The sequence below is a fragment of the Coregonus clupeaformis genome, unplaced genomic scaffold (assembly GCF_020615455.1).
Source record: "Coregonus clupeaformis isolate EN_2021a unplaced genomic scaffold, ASM2061545v1 scaf0053, whole genome shotgun sequence".
NCBI classification, from domain to species: Eukaryota; Metazoa; Chordata; class Actinopteri; order Salmoniformes; family Salmonidae; genus Coregonus; species Coregonus clupeaformis.
The window spans coordinates 714,363-729,468 of NW_025533508.1; the positions used below are offsets into that span (position 1 = coordinate 714,363).

At 44.1% G+C, this 15,106-nt stretch overlaps 2 protein-coding genes and 1 pseudogene across 4 annotated transcripts; all 3 read right to left on the bottom strand.

The window, feature by feature from the left end:
• Positions 1 to 2: 2 nt before the first annotated feature.
• On the bottom strand, positions 3 to 2,493 carry LOC121537322 (B-cell receptor CD22-like). 3 transcript variants are annotated; one of them, XM_045212827.1, is made up of 6 exons: positions 2,323 to 2,493; positions 1,827 to 2,195; positions 1,452 to 1,700; positions 885 to 1,245; positions 394 to 521; positions 3 to 188 (listed from the first exon to the last, which is right to left on the bottom strand). In XM_045212827.1, exons 1-4 carry the CDS (start codon positions 2,375 to 2,377, stop codon positions 968 to 970), a joined length of 951 nt encoding a protein of 316 aa, XP_045068762.1. In that variant the 5' UTR covers positions 2,378 to 2,493; the 3' UTR covers positions 3 to 188; positions 394 to 521; positions 885 to 967. The 3 variants fall into 3 exon arrangements, with proteins under 3 accessions (XP_045068762.1, XP_045068763.1, XP_045068761.1); XM_045212828.1 differs by having other exon boundaries at positions 3 to 515; XM_045212826.1 differs by having other exon boundaries at positions 3 to 521.
• A 625-nt stretch (positions 2,494 to 3,118) lies between these two features.
• Positions 3,119 to 6,467, bottom strand: LOC121537689 (annotated as a pseudogene).
• A 56-nt stretch (positions 6,468 to 6,523) lies between these two features.
• LOC123481231 (IgGFc-binding protein-like) lies at positions 6,524 to 8,320 on the bottom strand. The gene is made up of 5 exons (XM_045212818.1): positions 8,087 to 8,320; positions 7,434 to 7,977; positions 7,064 to 7,260; positions 6,683 to 6,816; positions 6,524 to 6,533 (listed from the first exon to the last, which is right to left on the bottom strand). The coding sequence occupies exons 1-5, from the start codon at positions 8,318 to 8,320 to the stop codon at positions 6,524 to 6,526; spliced, it is 1,119 nt and encodes a 372-aa protein (XP_045068753.1).
• Between the last annotated feature and the right edge of the window lie 6,786 nt (positions 8,321 to 15,106).

Consider the following 15,106-nt stretch of genomic DNA (forward strand, 5'->3'; position numbering starts at 1 on the left):
AATCAGGTTAGTAACACCTGGGGTTGCAGTGAAAACCTACAGGAGGGTAGCTCTCCAGGAACAGGGTTGGGCAACCCTACTGTAGGCCTTGTGGTCTAGATATCAAAGTTCTCTGACCACCTCAGTATGTTTGTGGTTGGCTGTAGATAACTGCATCATCATCCTCTGCCTTGTTATTATGCTGCCTCCTTTTAAGGGGAACAGGTTTTAGTGCAGACCTACATTTGTATTTACCCAGTAGTTATTACTATATTACAGACACTACGATATGTAAGCCTGTTATTGCATTATTGCGTACACGTTTTTTGCAAGTTATTATGCAAGTGTTTTGATACAAAAGAAAATCCTTGTGCAATTTACTTTGAGAGTCTCACTCACTCTGTGGTTATTTACCTGGGTGAAGGAGCAGGCCTGATTTTGAGCTCTGCGTAGTTCAGATCATCAGGATCAGTGATCGGCTTGGCTGACCGTCTCATATTTTCATAGATGTCCTCTGGTGTAGACAAGGTTGCTTTCTGTATCTAACAGTCAGAATACAGTCAAAATACTGAGCACCGGCCCCTGACATAGAAATACTATTTTTCTACTCTTTGGCATACTTTAATTAACTCAAAGTTCAATGGGATTGATTTCCACATTTACCATTCACTTTCATACGAGCTGGTTTTTATTATCTAAGAAAAACAGAACAATAAATTCCATGTGGAAGGTTTGTTTGGCAATGACAACATAGCCCATTGCATCACTTTGAAGTGACACTCCACAGTTACCACATTTAGTAACTTCCCTTCAGACAACAGACTGACTGAGTTGGTGAAGGGTTGTAGAAGCAGACAACCACAGTAAGGCCACTGTTAGTACTTTATTTTCCTCTGATCACCTACCTGGGGGACTGGTTTGGTCGGAAGCTTCTTCTCGGCCGTGATCCACTTCCGTCTGTGGATGATAAAACAAAGCGAGAGGCCTGTCATGCTTTCCACTGTGGGCCAAACCAAACCAAACCAAACCAAACCAACAGTTGGTGGATGTCAATGCCAGTATGGTATATCTTTTGAAATAACATTTGGTTGAAGGTGTGTTCTTTCCCCGTCCCTAATCTTAGTGAAGTTAGCAGTCCTGTCCTCTGAAACCAGGTGTAGGTCTCTGCTGCAGGGTTGGCGTTATTGCTGCAGGTCAGAGTCAGATGACTGCCTTTCACTACCTCAGGGCTCGGGCTGGCCTTAAAAGAAACGTCCCTTGAAGCATCTGGAAGCAGACGTACAGAAAACAACATTGTTCTGTGTGTATTCATTTGACTGGATGTTAGTAGTACTGCATTTATACATTAATACAGACAATGAATCAACCAAGCCATCTGAAATGTACATTGGCCACTGCGAAGAGAAGACAACACCTTGAAGATAGCTGACTGCTGAAAAATAGCTTCAAACCAACATTTATTGCTGACTTACATATCACATCCAGCAGTATTGATGTAGATGTGCCTTGCCCCAGACCACAGGTGTAGCACCCAGTGTCATTAGGGGAAAGTGGACCTAGGGGATACTGCCCACCAGGGACACCAGAGACACCAGGGAGTGGGCGGCCATCTTTAAACCAGAGGAACTCCATTTGAGGAGGGTTACAGTTGGAGGTGCAGGCCAGGGTGACGTGGTCTCTCTCCTTAACAGGGCCATTTTCATTTAACTTTAGGGATAAGACTGACATGAAGAAGAAACATGTATAACCAAATATAGGACATGTTGAAGGGTTAATAACTGACCACCATAGGTTAGGTAATACCTTCATTGTTTAGTATGATGACATGTACATAAATCTAGATTTACCTGATATGTTCAGGTCTACACCCCCTGGTCCTGTAAATCCCTGATTTGAGTGAAATCTGAAGAAAAATCTGCCACTGTCATCTTCAGTCACATTGTTGAGTTTCAGTGTGCAGTTATTGTCTTGGTCATAAAACTCTGTTCTTCCACTGTATCTTGTCTTAATCAGTCTAGATGTGTCATACACTACATCTCCCTGCTGTGAGCCGTCTAGTTTTTTACCACCTCTCGGAGTGAACCATAGCTTTCTTATAACTTGCTGGGTAGCTGGGTAGCTGTATGTACAGTCAAATGCCACTGATGAGCCTTTTGATGCACAGATAACAGCAGTCTTGTCACGGTACCAAACAGACCAGGTCTGGGCCAGTGTGCCTGAAAACAGCGACTGAAAACATCAGTGTCCTTGTGATAACCCCCCCCCCCACACACACACACAATACATTGATTTATTCATTTTCCACTGATGGATATAATTCACTGAAACAAAGATAAAACATACCTGTCAGGGAGAGCAGAGTTAACAGAGATAACGGTAGGATGTATTGACAGTGCATAGCGGCTTTAGCCCTGTAGGAAGGAGAGTTGTATTCCAGAAAATATATAATCAATACAATCTTTGATCCAAGAACGTAGTACCAATAGCTCTGCTATGTGTTATCTGACCAGCAGTGGCCGGGCTAATTCTTCTTATTGAAGAGTAGGGGGTTGTGGAGGAGTACTGATGTCAACATGAAACATCTATAACTGTCAAACTTCTGCTTTTTGGAGAGAAAAAAATTCCAACAGCCACAACAGTACCACAGCCAAACTGATTTGTGTTATTTTGCAATAACACCCACTGTGCAAAAACTGGTTGAATCAACGTTGTTTCCATGTCATTTCAACCCCCCAAAATCAATGTTATGACATTGAATCAATGTGGAAAACTGATTGGATTTATAAAAAGTCATCAATGTAAGGGCATTGTCTTTTTAACCTAAATCCAATGACATGGTGACATTTGTTGTTGACTTCACGTTGAATTCACATTAGCTGACAACTCAATACCTCTCAAGTAATTCATTCAAAACTAGACGTTGAACTGACATCTGTGCCCAGTGGGCAGAGGCAGTATATAATATGGTATGGCATATACTTCAAGATTAATATACTCAACAGTTTTGTTTGAATTAATTACTTGAGAGGTTTTGAGTTATCTGATTAAACCAAAACTGTAGTAATTCCACCATTACTACTGAATGCTGGATAAAGAGATGACACAGACTTATTTTGCTGCTATATAATTATTATTAGGATTTTCAAAGTTGTAAAGGATAGACAGAGATACACACATACAGAGATAATCTGAGTTGTAGTGATACACAATTCTGGGATTATATCTGGATTATAATGAATACAGAGTTCAATAACAATTCCATGCATAAATACTCATAATCCCTCACAACATTATATAGTTCAGAATATGTTATCACATACAGAAGGTAATTTTAAGGTACTTTTACGATTTTATGTTGAAATAGCTACAGCCTGGACATGAAAGGGACGTTTTAAAAGGATATTTTAGAGCCATGAGAGTTTATTTGAAAATGTAAATGCTCTAGCCTCCAAACTTGATATGTACAGGTTTTCCATATTTGTTAAGGAGTTTTTGAATCCATGACTGGTTGTTTGAATCTTTGCTACTGATAATGTAACAACCCTTGACCCCCTTCACCACCGCACACGTGGTCTTCGGACCGCAGGGCGCCACTTCACAGGCCATCTCGCCGGAGCTACAGCTGCAGCGGTGGTGGCAGTTCTCCTCCTCATAGAAGACCTCGCCGGACACAAAGTAGCGACCCTCGTGGTGACAGCCGCAGTCCTTCATGTGGACACACTTGTCTTCGCTCAGCAGGAAACCAGGTTTGCACTGACAACCCTCCCCTGGAGGAGTGGTGCATCCTGGGGCGGAGGTCATGGAGTAACATGTGGCCGGGCACCCCGGGGCCGAGAGGCTGTAGACACTGTTCTCTGGACAAGGGAGGTCTGAAAACACACAGGGAGAAAGAGAGGTCAATGGAATTAATCACAATTTTCGAGTTTATGGATTTCATTTAAAATGTAGGGTTCGAATTTGCAGTCTTATTTTACTGTCAGATTCCTGAGAGATAAAATAAGAAACCCACACACTGTCAGATTCCTGTTTTAAAGAACTGACAAATTACGACTCATCATAAACCTGAAGGCTAATGATACAAAACCAGAGGACTTACGGCAGAAGTCTTTACTCCTCCAGGCCTCGATTTTCCCTCCCTTCTCCTCACACTCTTCCACATAGTTGGTGATGATGTCACAGGCTGCCGTCAGTAGGCCGTTGTTGAGGATCATGTCATAGATGCAGTCTTCTTTGTACTCAACAGAGTCCACTCTACCAATGCAGTCTCTGAGGGGACCACTCTTGTCCACAATGACATCACAGGCGCTGACATATTTGGGCTTTATAGGGGGGATGTCTACAACTGCACAATCTTTGCACTCATGGGAGCAGCCCGGTACGTCAGCTACCCAGTAACTGTTTCCAAACTCCTTGGGACTCATGGGCTTTTTCCCATCGGGCAGAAGCAGGTCGTCGTCAGGGTTGTCATTGAGGTTGCCACAGAGACCACAGATGGCGTTGTGGTAGGTGCTCGGGACCTTCACCCTCACCTCGCTGGACCAGTCGAAGGAGACCTTGAGACCGAAATGAGTCTCCAGCACAGCAAAACGGCTGTTTCTGTAGATCTGAACCTCAGTGTTGTTGGAGTAGTACGGTAGAGACGTCAGGACATCGTTCACCTAAAATACAGTCCAATGAAAATAGAGAGTGGAATGGATACTATTCCACAAGATAGATTTTTTTTCAAAACAGTATATTATACAAAATAGATCATAACAACAGTTAGTACAGGACCTGTATTACTCACCAGGACTTTGCCGTGATAGTCGCCTGTGATAGTGTAACTACTTCCCAACACAACAACAGTCACCACCTTGGCGTAGGAGACTCTGGTGCTGCCCCTGTTGTTGTTCTCCAGAGTCACCTCAAAGCTCTCCAGATCGGGCTCTTTGGAGCAGACCCCCGCCAGCTTGTAGATACAGTTTCCCTGGAAGTCGAAGCGCTTCCCATCAAAGGTGCGGAAGTGGGGGTCCCCCTGTGCTGAGCAGGTCTTGAAGCTGAGGGGGTAGCAGTCCTGAACCCCGTTGACCACTGCACAGTGCTCACTAGCCTTGCACTTCCTGGGCATACACACCACCTTCTGTGTGGCTACGTCACACACACACACTTACTCTGACACGTGTTGCCCTCCCAGAAGGTTTCTTCAGGCAGGTAGTAGTGGTCATTGTGTGTACAGCCACACCCTGTCTCCTTGACGACACAGTGTTCATCGCTGAGCACGTAACCCTTGTCACACTGGCAGCCCTTCACACAGACTTTGGAACAGATCTCGGAGACATTGGGATTGGCACAGGTAGCAGGGCAGGCAGTGCCACATAGCTCATAGTGGCTGTGGTACGGGCAAGCCAGGGCTGTTCGAGTTGAGAAAAAAACAACATCACAAATGTAGGCCTTATTTTGCAAATGCACAAGTGGTTCTATCGTGTCATTATGCACATTTAAAGATGTCTGAGTTCCTAAATGTGATGTTTTGTTATAGCTGAGTACTTACGGCAGTTGGAGGCCTTTCTCCACAGTGGTGAGACAATGGCCCCAGCCTGCTGACATTCGGCCACGTAGTTAGCCAGGGCCTCACATAACACCTCCTGTCGCCCCTCATTCAGACACACATCATAGAGGCAGTCTGAGGCAAACTCCTTCACCGGCACTTTCTTATGACACTGGTCAAAAGGGCCCCTTCCGTGTGTCATCAAACCACAGTACTTTGGTCCAGTGTAAAGTGCCCGGTCTGTATCTGAGCACGTGGGGCAGTTGCCATTACAGACGTGCCAGCAGAAAGGGTCACCGTCGGCAACGCTCCAGGACGCCACCCACGCTGTGGTATTGGTCGAAAGCACGCCTGTGGGAGTGGTGAAGTCATCTGCTTTGTTACCATTGTAGTTGCCACAGATGCCACCGAGGTTGTCGTAGTAACTGCTGCTGATGGTCACCATGAAGAGGATGTTCCAGTCAAAAGTGATCTTGAGGCCAACATCTGTCTGGATGGTCCCTTGGATACCAGACACTGTGATTCTGATGCTGCCAGACTCCAAACTCACAGGGAGGTCAGACCTAATGCCATCAATCTGAGACAAGAGAGAGAGAAGAGGATTTAAAGAGGACTTAAAGCGGATGGAGAGCATGGAGTATTCTTACATTCAACTTCAACATGGAAAATCTGTATAACTGAAAGCCACCCACCTCCACTGTCCCTCTTTGGCCACTGAGAATGGTGATCCTGTGACCACTCAGGTCTATGTTGGCTGACTTGAAGAAGGAGCCTTTAGAGTTGAAGCGCAGCTCGTTCTTGGTCTGGATGCTGAACTGAGGCAGGGAGGGGTCTTTGCCCGTCGTGTTCACCAGAATGTAGGAGCAGGTACCCATGAAGGAGAAGGGCTGGCCATCGAACGTGGTGTAGTGAGGGTCACCGAACAACCAGCAGTAGGCCTTAGACTGGGCCACACATACCGCCTTATTAAGACAGAAAACTACCACACAGTTTTCCTTCTCACGGCACTCAGTGTCCTCACAGGGGTCTGACAAAATGTGTATTAGAGATGTTAACATATCTTGCTCATAGTAATATCAAAATAAGAACATCAACAAAGTCCATAATTCCACATCAAAATGTACTAACACAAAGCCATATCTGTTTGGTTTTATTATTATTCATGTTTTTTTTTACCTGTGCTGTAGCAGTCCATGACTCCATTCTTCAACCCACATTTCTGGCCCTCTTTGTGAGTTCTTGCAGGTGAACACTCCTGAAGCACAGCTGCAGGTCTCAGAACAGTTGCCCAGCATCACAGACTGGCCAGACTGAAAACCAGCAAAACATGTAAATTATATCATTGAGTGTTTAAACTATGGTGGTAACCATAAGATGATTGTAAACAATAAATATTTACCAAGGATAGCGCTTTATTATATTACTTGCACTTTATATTTGCATTTAGCGTAAAACAGATATAGGCCTATAATTGTACTAATCGCTTTAGGATACCATTGCATTTTTGGGATATGAAATGGCAATTTATTTGTCAATACACAAAAAAACAGTAATCACCTTGTAATAGTGTCCATCAACCACACAGCCACAGTTCTCCAGTAGGACACACTTGCCACCATCAAACACAAAGCCGTCGTCACACTGGCAGCCCTCCTGGCATAGTGGGCATTTGGGAGACTCACTGAGAGAGTCACAGGTGGAAGAACAGGTGTCGGCACACAACTCATAGTGACTGTTAGCTGGACACGTCAGAGCTAGAGGACAGATGGAAATGGGAGGAGATGCATGTTATCAAAAAACATAATAAGCTTCAATGATCAGCTTCAGCTTCAATTGTTTTTCAACAGAGCATTAGGTCAGACAAATATTGCACACTAAGATAAACCAGGATAAGGTAAATTAACTTTCAATATCAAAATTCACTCACGACAAAACTGGTCAGATCTCCAGCTGCTGACAATGCCACCAGATGCCTGACAGAAAGTCACATACGTCTGTAAGTGGCGGCACAGGGCATCCCCACCCTCTCCCTCCTTCATGCACTCCTCAAAGTGCTCTTGTGGTGGCACAACAGCATGGCATTGGGCAAATGGACCCTTGGTTGACTTTATGATGCTACAAGCCGCCGGGGGTCCAGTGGAGGGAGGACACTTCAAGCCACCGTCACATCCTGTCTGACATTTGACCCCTTCCAGAACCACCAACCACCCCGCTGCAAACTTCTCCATAGACGGCTCCTGCAGCCCACTGGGCAGCAGGAAGTCATCTTCCTTCTTGTCATTATAGTTGCCACAGAGACCACCGGTAACACCTTTGTAAGTGGATGGAAGCTGTATGATGGCGCCAGCAACAGTGTCGTAGGTCCCCATCAAGCCAAAGTCTGTTACCAAGACGATGTTAATGCCATTCTGGTAGGCCCTGACCTTTCCATCTCCGAGTGACAGTGGGAGATTTGCTGCAATGTCATCCACCTGTGAAAGGAGAAAAGATTGAAAACATCAGTTTTTCTAATCAAGTGTTGCTTTTTAATACTGAAATGAATAGATCAAGACAGAAAACTACCGTTATTTCCCATATCACTCTGGGAGACATAGATATCTTGTATTTGTAGGCCTGTATTTCAACCCTCCTGGTGACCATTGCAACATCCATCTTGGTCAACTGCTGCACTGACACAACAAATGGAGCCATCGAACCGTATTTCTCCACAACCTCCAACATTTCGTACACACAGTCCCCGTGTAGGCTGAAGCAGCTGCCATTGAATGAGTGGAATCTCCTCGCCCCGCTCACATGGCAGGTGCCCATGCTCATGGGTACACAGGCCTGCACCCCGTCTTGGACCTGGCACTTCTCATTGGGACCGCAGGCAAACTTCACATTACACTCCACGTCTCCATCCTTGTTACACACACAGCGCTCTTTGCACTGGCCGTTGGGGAAGAACACCTGGCCCATCTGGTAGTATTGGCCTTGGTGAACGCAACCACATTCAGCCAGCGGCACACACTCGCTATCACTCAGTATGAAGCCGTCGTCACACACACAGCCCTCGGTGCACAGGGAGTTCGCACAGCTCTCAGGCTCATCGAGGCCGCTGCAGGTCTGGGGGCAGCTTGAGGCACACACCTCATAGTGGCTGTTGGCCTTGCAGGAAGATGCTACAACACATTAGGCCAAACATTATATAATTTAATGTTGGAACCAGGAGCTGCTAGCTAGACAAACCACTTCTGACTTTTTGTAATGATCATAACTTTTACAGTGGTGGTTTTGAAATACACATTTGATGAGGTGTGTCTGTGCACTACTTACGACAGAAGCTGTCCGACCTCCACTGTTCCACCTTGGCAGGGGCATCCTGGCAAGCAGTGGTGTAGGTGCTGAGGGCGTTACAGAGGGCAGAGGCATGGCCACGGTACAGACACATATCAAACATACAGTCCTCATAATACTCTGTGGGTCCACCTTGGCGTGGCAGTGCTTGAACGGACCGTTCTTGTCTGTGATCCTGCCGCAGTACTTCCCTGTTTGGTAATCCAGCATCAGGTTGTGGTCACAGGTGGGGCACTTCTTGCCGTCACAGTCGCTGGAGCAGCCAGGGTCGTTCCCCACTTTCCAGCTGTCCCCAAATAATGTTGGGGTGTTGGCAGGGCTCTTGTCTGGTTTGAGGAGGTCGTCGTTCCGTTGGCCATTCCAGTTTCTGCAGAGCCCTCCGATGAGGTCTGAGTAGGAGCTGGGGAGGGTTAGGGAGACGTGGCTGTTCCAGTTGAACTTCAGTGTCAGGCCAAAGTTGGTCTTCACCACCCCGAAATACCCACTGCGGAAGATGGACAGTTGGCCATATTCTACATCAAATGGCAAGTTCACATACTGGTTGTTGACCTGGGAAGAGAGAAAGAAACTTTAATGAAACATGAAGGACGATACTGTCCTGATATTTCTTCTTACAGTAAGTAGTATAATCATGAGCGCTAATTTACTAAATAAACTCAGAACGCAATTATGTCATTCATTTGGAATGGAAAACATTTTAAGGTAGCTTACCAATACTTTGCCAGGGTTGTCCCTACTCGTGGTGATGACGTTTTTGAAGACAGTGATGGTGACTGTCTTTGTGTAAGACACTGCCGTGTTCCTTCCCCTATTCTGATTCTTTACAAGTACCTCAAAAGGTGCCAGAGATATGGCGTCTTTGCTGACCAATTTGGAGAGAACGTAAGTACACGTTCCCTGGAAGTCGAACCTCTTGCCATCAAATGTGCGGTAGTGGGGGTCGCCTGAACCTTGGCAAGTGGCATAAGATTTTGGGTAGCAATCTCTCTTACCACCACGCAGGCCACACATCTCTGATTTCTTACATGCTGTTGCTTTGCATTCTACCTTGGCTGTTCCCGGATTGCATTCACACTGCTTTGTGCATTTGTCATCTTCCCAGAACTTCATTCCAGATGGATAGTATCGTCCTTCATAAGAGCAGCCACAGCTCTCCTTGGAGACGCATGTGTCTCCACTGAGGACAAAGCCCTTCTTGCATTGACAGGTCTCCACACAGGGTTCCTTGCACTTTGCTTCGGCATCTAGATCTGAACAAGAGGCAGGGCAAGCTGTGCCACATGCCTCATAGTAGCTGTTTGACGGACATTCCAGTGCTGCAAATGTGAAATGAGAAAATGTATTGAAATAATAGTGAAAAGTGCAACATAAAAATCTTCATGAAATGTTTGGAGAGAGGAAAACTCCCGGCATCCAGCGATTGTCCTCCACTCAGGGCTAATTTTGACCCCCTCTGCCAAACAGGCGTCATCATAGCTTTTCATGTTCTCACAGAGGAACTGGTAGATGCCTTTATTGATGCAGATGTCATAGGCACAGTTGTCCATGAACATGCCTGGGTCCAGGACCTTGTGGCAGCTGGCAAATGGGCCATCTTTTTTGGCCAAGAGACCACATATCTTCTCTCCTTTGTATTTCTGTTGGAGAGCCGGAGTGCAGCTAGGACATTCCCCTTGGCAGTCATCGTGACAGAACAAGTCGCCGTCTTCAGTTCTCCAGCTCTGGGCAAACTTCACCACTGTGGGTTCCTTGTTACCTTTGGGGTTACTGAACTCATTGTTGCGATCCCCGTTGTAGTTCCCACAGAGCCCACCCAGGGTGCGGAAATAGCTGCTGGGGCAGTGATGTAGAACTTCATGTTCCAGTCGTACATAACCTTCAGGCCAAAGTTTGTCTTCAGAACAGCATAGCTGCCACTATGCACCACCGTTAGGTTTCCCCCGGCTAGGGTCACAGGCAGGTAGACGTTCTCACGATTCACCTAAGAAAATATCAATGAGCATATGGAAAAACCACTCAGTTCACCTCGTGAATTGACCAAATTTACCATGGAACCGACCCCAATCCTGATAATTTAACTCTGGTCTTTTGTTACTTACCTCAACCTTCCCTTTATGCGTGCTGATCACAACAGTCAGCCCATAGACCGTGACTGAGACTTTCTTTACGAAAGACACCCTCTTGTTCCCTCTGTGGTTGTTCTTGGTCAGGACAATGAACGGGATGAGGCCAGGTTCAGATTTAACAACCGTGGCCATGACGTAAGAGCATGTGCCCTGGAAGTAAAACCGCTCCCCATCAAAGGTGAGGTAGTGGGGGTCGCCCACAGCCCTGCACGTTGCTTTGGAGATGTGGACACAAACCCCCTTTGTACATTCTTCCTTTTCTCTGCATTTGACGTTCTCACAAGGATCTGGTGGTGGAGTGGGTGGTGCAGTGCCTGAGGGAGTACAGAAGCAACTTTCAAGATGAACACTAGTTTTCATGCAGTGCATTTGTTGTGTTGTGTTGCGTTTTGTTTTGTTTTATTGTGTTGCATTGCATTGCGATGTGTTGCATTGCATTGTGTTGTCTAAGAGTTGTCCCCTTCAACAGGGTGAGTGTCGAGGGGCAGTTGATAGGCCAGTTAAGTGGATGTGTCAATTAAATAGCGTACCTTTGGAACATACTCCTGTTGTAGCGTAGCCGTCTCTTGACATGCCACCATAAACGTAAACAGCCATGAGGAAGTCGCCTTTGATGGAGAAATGCTGTTGCTGCTCTCCCAATGGAGCATTAACCCACATGTACTTAGGGTCTGAGATTAATGATGTCCATTGGAGAGATTTCACACATTTATTTTTCTCACAGACTTTAACGGTGTTGATCCCTTCCCCCTCGGAGACGATGACCAATGTGCTCTCGAACTTGCTCTGTGTGTCCACTGACCACTCGTTGGCCAGATCAGACATTGGGAGGATGTTGGTGAGGAACGGATCGTAGGGCTTGTTGTTGCTGAAGTACATCACCATTACCTTTTTATCACTTTTGATGATCAGCGGATATTTGGGTTGGACAGAAACCACATACGCCTGCCCCGCATTCAACTCCTTAGTAGTGGATACCTTTCCCTCAAAGATCTTCACTAGAGTGTTGTCCTCTGAGGCTACAAAGTTGACAAAGTCTGTTGAATGTGTCATGTGCATGGAAGGAACCAGGTAATTGGTGGAAAGGCTCTGTACTGGTAGCAGTTGTTCATATACGTGATTGCAGCAGCCTCCATCTGCGACGCACTCGTGTCCCCCCAGGACCGCCACAGGGTGCTTGGCTTTGACCCTGGTCCCAGTGAAAGTGGTGTAGCTTTGGTAGAGGTAGATCTGGTATGGGTCCATGGTAACAATCACCGCCTGTCTTTGCTTCCAGGAATCCATACCACTGAGATCCATGTTGGAGAAAGGGATGATCGTGATCTTGTTGGGCTCTTTGCCGTTGACAATAGACACAAGCTTGTGCATGTTGCTTGGACCCTCCTCGGGGGTGAAGACCACATAGTCAGTACCCAGCTGGTCAGTTGGGAAGACCACACTACTGTCTCCGATCGAGAACTTGTAGTTGAAGGCCACCACTGAGATGTCAGAGTTGGAGGTGACCTGCACTGTTTTGGTGGAAGTTCCTGGACCCCCAATTTCAGCGTTACCAGGTATGGCAATCCATTTGGTGTTCTGTTTCTCTATTTTCACCGAGGTGGAGAAGCCGATTGCATTGACCTGAATTTGAACAACGGCTGGATAATCCTGTGTGGTTATGGCCAGTTGAAGACTCTGATCATCATGGTAGCTCAGCAAATAGTTAGGCATAAAGGCAGTAATGAACTCCCGCCCCACTGGGCATGATCCATTGACCACTAAACATAAAGGAAGAAAGAACATTTTACAGATGAGCACCTGCATTCTTTTCGCAACCATTTGAGTATCAGTTTTATAATTAAAGGTATACTATAGCTTAAATACAGTACAATTATCTTGCTCCGACTGCTCTTGTTGAATTCACTGACTGTCAAGAGTCAATTTAGTAAGGCACAAAATCATTTGTTTTTGCTTGAATGACATGATCGTATACAAATGTAAATGATGTGTACATAACAATACACATGTCGCTTCCCCCTGCATCGCTATATAACCAGTGTTACATGTCTATAATACCGTGTGCCCTACAGAACAAACAACAGAAATGTCCTATCTAATTAGAGGAGGCTAGAAAGCTTTAATTTGCCAAGCTACTCTATTTATGTTTCCCCAGAATGTTTGATAATAATAAATGATCAACTTGTTCAATTCTGGTAGTAATTACATGACATGGAATATTGAAAGGTAAACTGTGATTCTTACTTGTGAATAGGGTGGCAGCCACACAAAGCAGGAAAGTCGTTGTCCCCATGGCTGGAAACAGAAATGCAAAGTCAACAAATGATATGAAAATAATATATAAATGGATGTAAAAACAAAATCAGTTTTGTTTTAGATTAGATTATAGAGTAGCTACTGACAGGAGAGAAAACATATATAATTCATATTATACTTTAATTCATTCATATCCATCAATAAATTACATCAACAATTTTTTTTTAATTACTATGCATTAATACATTGTACATGTATCTATAAAGATAGGAAATCGTTTTTTTCAATTCACTTTCAGCTCCCTAATAATTTGGTCGTTGAATTACACTATTCACCATGTTTTCTAATCCAAAAGACTGATCTGATGTCCATACTTTACCTGTTGGTGGGACCATGAAGGATATAACAGACAGGGAGGGATGAGAGGGTGTCTTATATTGTGAAGACAATGGGTAAAAAAAAAACACATCCTTGCCAAAATATTGAATTACCGTACTTATTAAGTCAACATAGCGTATGCATGACTGTAATGCATATATTGACAACTTTGTGTCTGAGGTTTCCATCTAACCAAAACATTTACATATGCTTTTTCCTTATAAACAAAAGAAATTGGAAACGAACATCTGTTTCATACAATTTTACCTCAATCTACCTCAATATATATAAAATATCTTCTAATTTTATTGATTAATTAACCAGGTTTGTCCCATTTAGATTTTGTAAGAGAGATCTGGTAAATAATATTGCTGAACATTTTTCATAGACTCATTTACTATGGTCTACTGACCTGATTTTTTATTTTATTTTTGCAATAGAATATAACTTTTAAAAAGGTCCCACTTTATATTAAGTATCACATAATGGTAATATATCAGCATAATGTAACTAGTGTGGGTAGTTGTTACATAGTACTATCAACTATTATACCTTCTATAAGGCATGTAAACCATGTCATTATTATATGGTTTTTAGCATCACTGATGTAAATAAACATTTGTTCATAATTGACTTGGCCGGTTAAATAAAGGTTAAATAAAAATGTAATACAAATTGGGACCATATAAAATAACAATGTACTTTCAAATTATTCAAAATATCATACGTTTTTAATTTATTCTTTTATGGCATTATTTAAACATGGGTTACAATAAGTGCTCATCACTTATACATGGATGTTTTAAGTGTATGTCAATTGAAGATGTTTTAAGTGTATGTCAATAGAACATGTTTTAAGTGTATGTCAATAGGACATGGGCGAGGAGAGCTTACACAAACAAACCAAACCATGGATACCGTTACAGAAATCTTGATCTTGAAACAGGATATGATAGCCACATCCCAGTTAACAAAGAAAACAATCTTTATTTACTGTGAGCTCAATCAAGAATAGGGTGACAGAGGTCTGAACAAGAATTAACTATGGACCCTTTTGAGGGTTTTGGGGGTGTGACGAGAGGGGTGAGGAGTTGATTTATTAAATACACATCATGTCCTGGGCGTGTTTGTATAGTTTAAGGGGAAGGTGAGTATCTGAAATGCATTACAGAGCTGCCAAGATATTTATTAAACGCTAACATAAAAATGTCTCCTCTTATAACCGACAGTAGGCCTACATGGCACTGCAGCTCACAGACAAAACATTGCTCTTGCTTAGTTTCTTTGACACTTTGAAATAATGGGCACAGACTGGCCTCATCACTGTCATCAATATAAATAAAGGGCAAATGCTTCATATGCATGAATGGGTTCACAGTCCAGCTCTGAGGGTGATGGTGTCAAAGGGCACCTTTTTGAGCTGCTATCACTAGGGTTGTATTTCATTCTTTATCTAAGTGACAATGCAAATTCCTCCCATAAAATGAAAAGTTCCTATTAGTAACCT

Excerpts from the sequence above, each read along its gene's own strand:
- LOC123481231 (XM_045212818.1), bottom strand. The coding sequence starts at position 8,320 with ATGAGCATGGGCACCTGCCATGTGAGCGGGGCGAGGAGATTCCACTCA. Across the intron at positions 7,978-8,086 it reads AGATATCTATGTCTCCCAGA|GTGGATGACATTGCAGCAAA; the intron begins GTGATATGGGAA and ends CTCCTTTCACAG. Across the intron at positions 6,817-7,063 it reads TTGATGGACACTATTACAAG|TCTGGCCAGTCTGTGATGCT; the intron begins GTGATTACTGTT and ends GCTGGTTTTCAG.
- LOC121537322 (XM_045212828.1), bottom strand. The coding sequence starts at position 2,377 with ATGCACTGTCAATACATCCTACCGTTATCTCTGTTAACTCTGCTCTCC. Across the intron at positions 2,196-2,322 it reads AACTCTGCTCTCCCTGACAG|GCACACTGGCCCAGACCTGG; the intron begins GTATGTTTTATC and ends CGCTGTTTTCAG. Across the intron at positions 1,701-1,826 it reads TGTAGACCTGAACATATCAG|TCTTATCCCTAAAGTTAAAT; the intron begins GTAAATCTAGAT and ends TCTTCATGTCAG.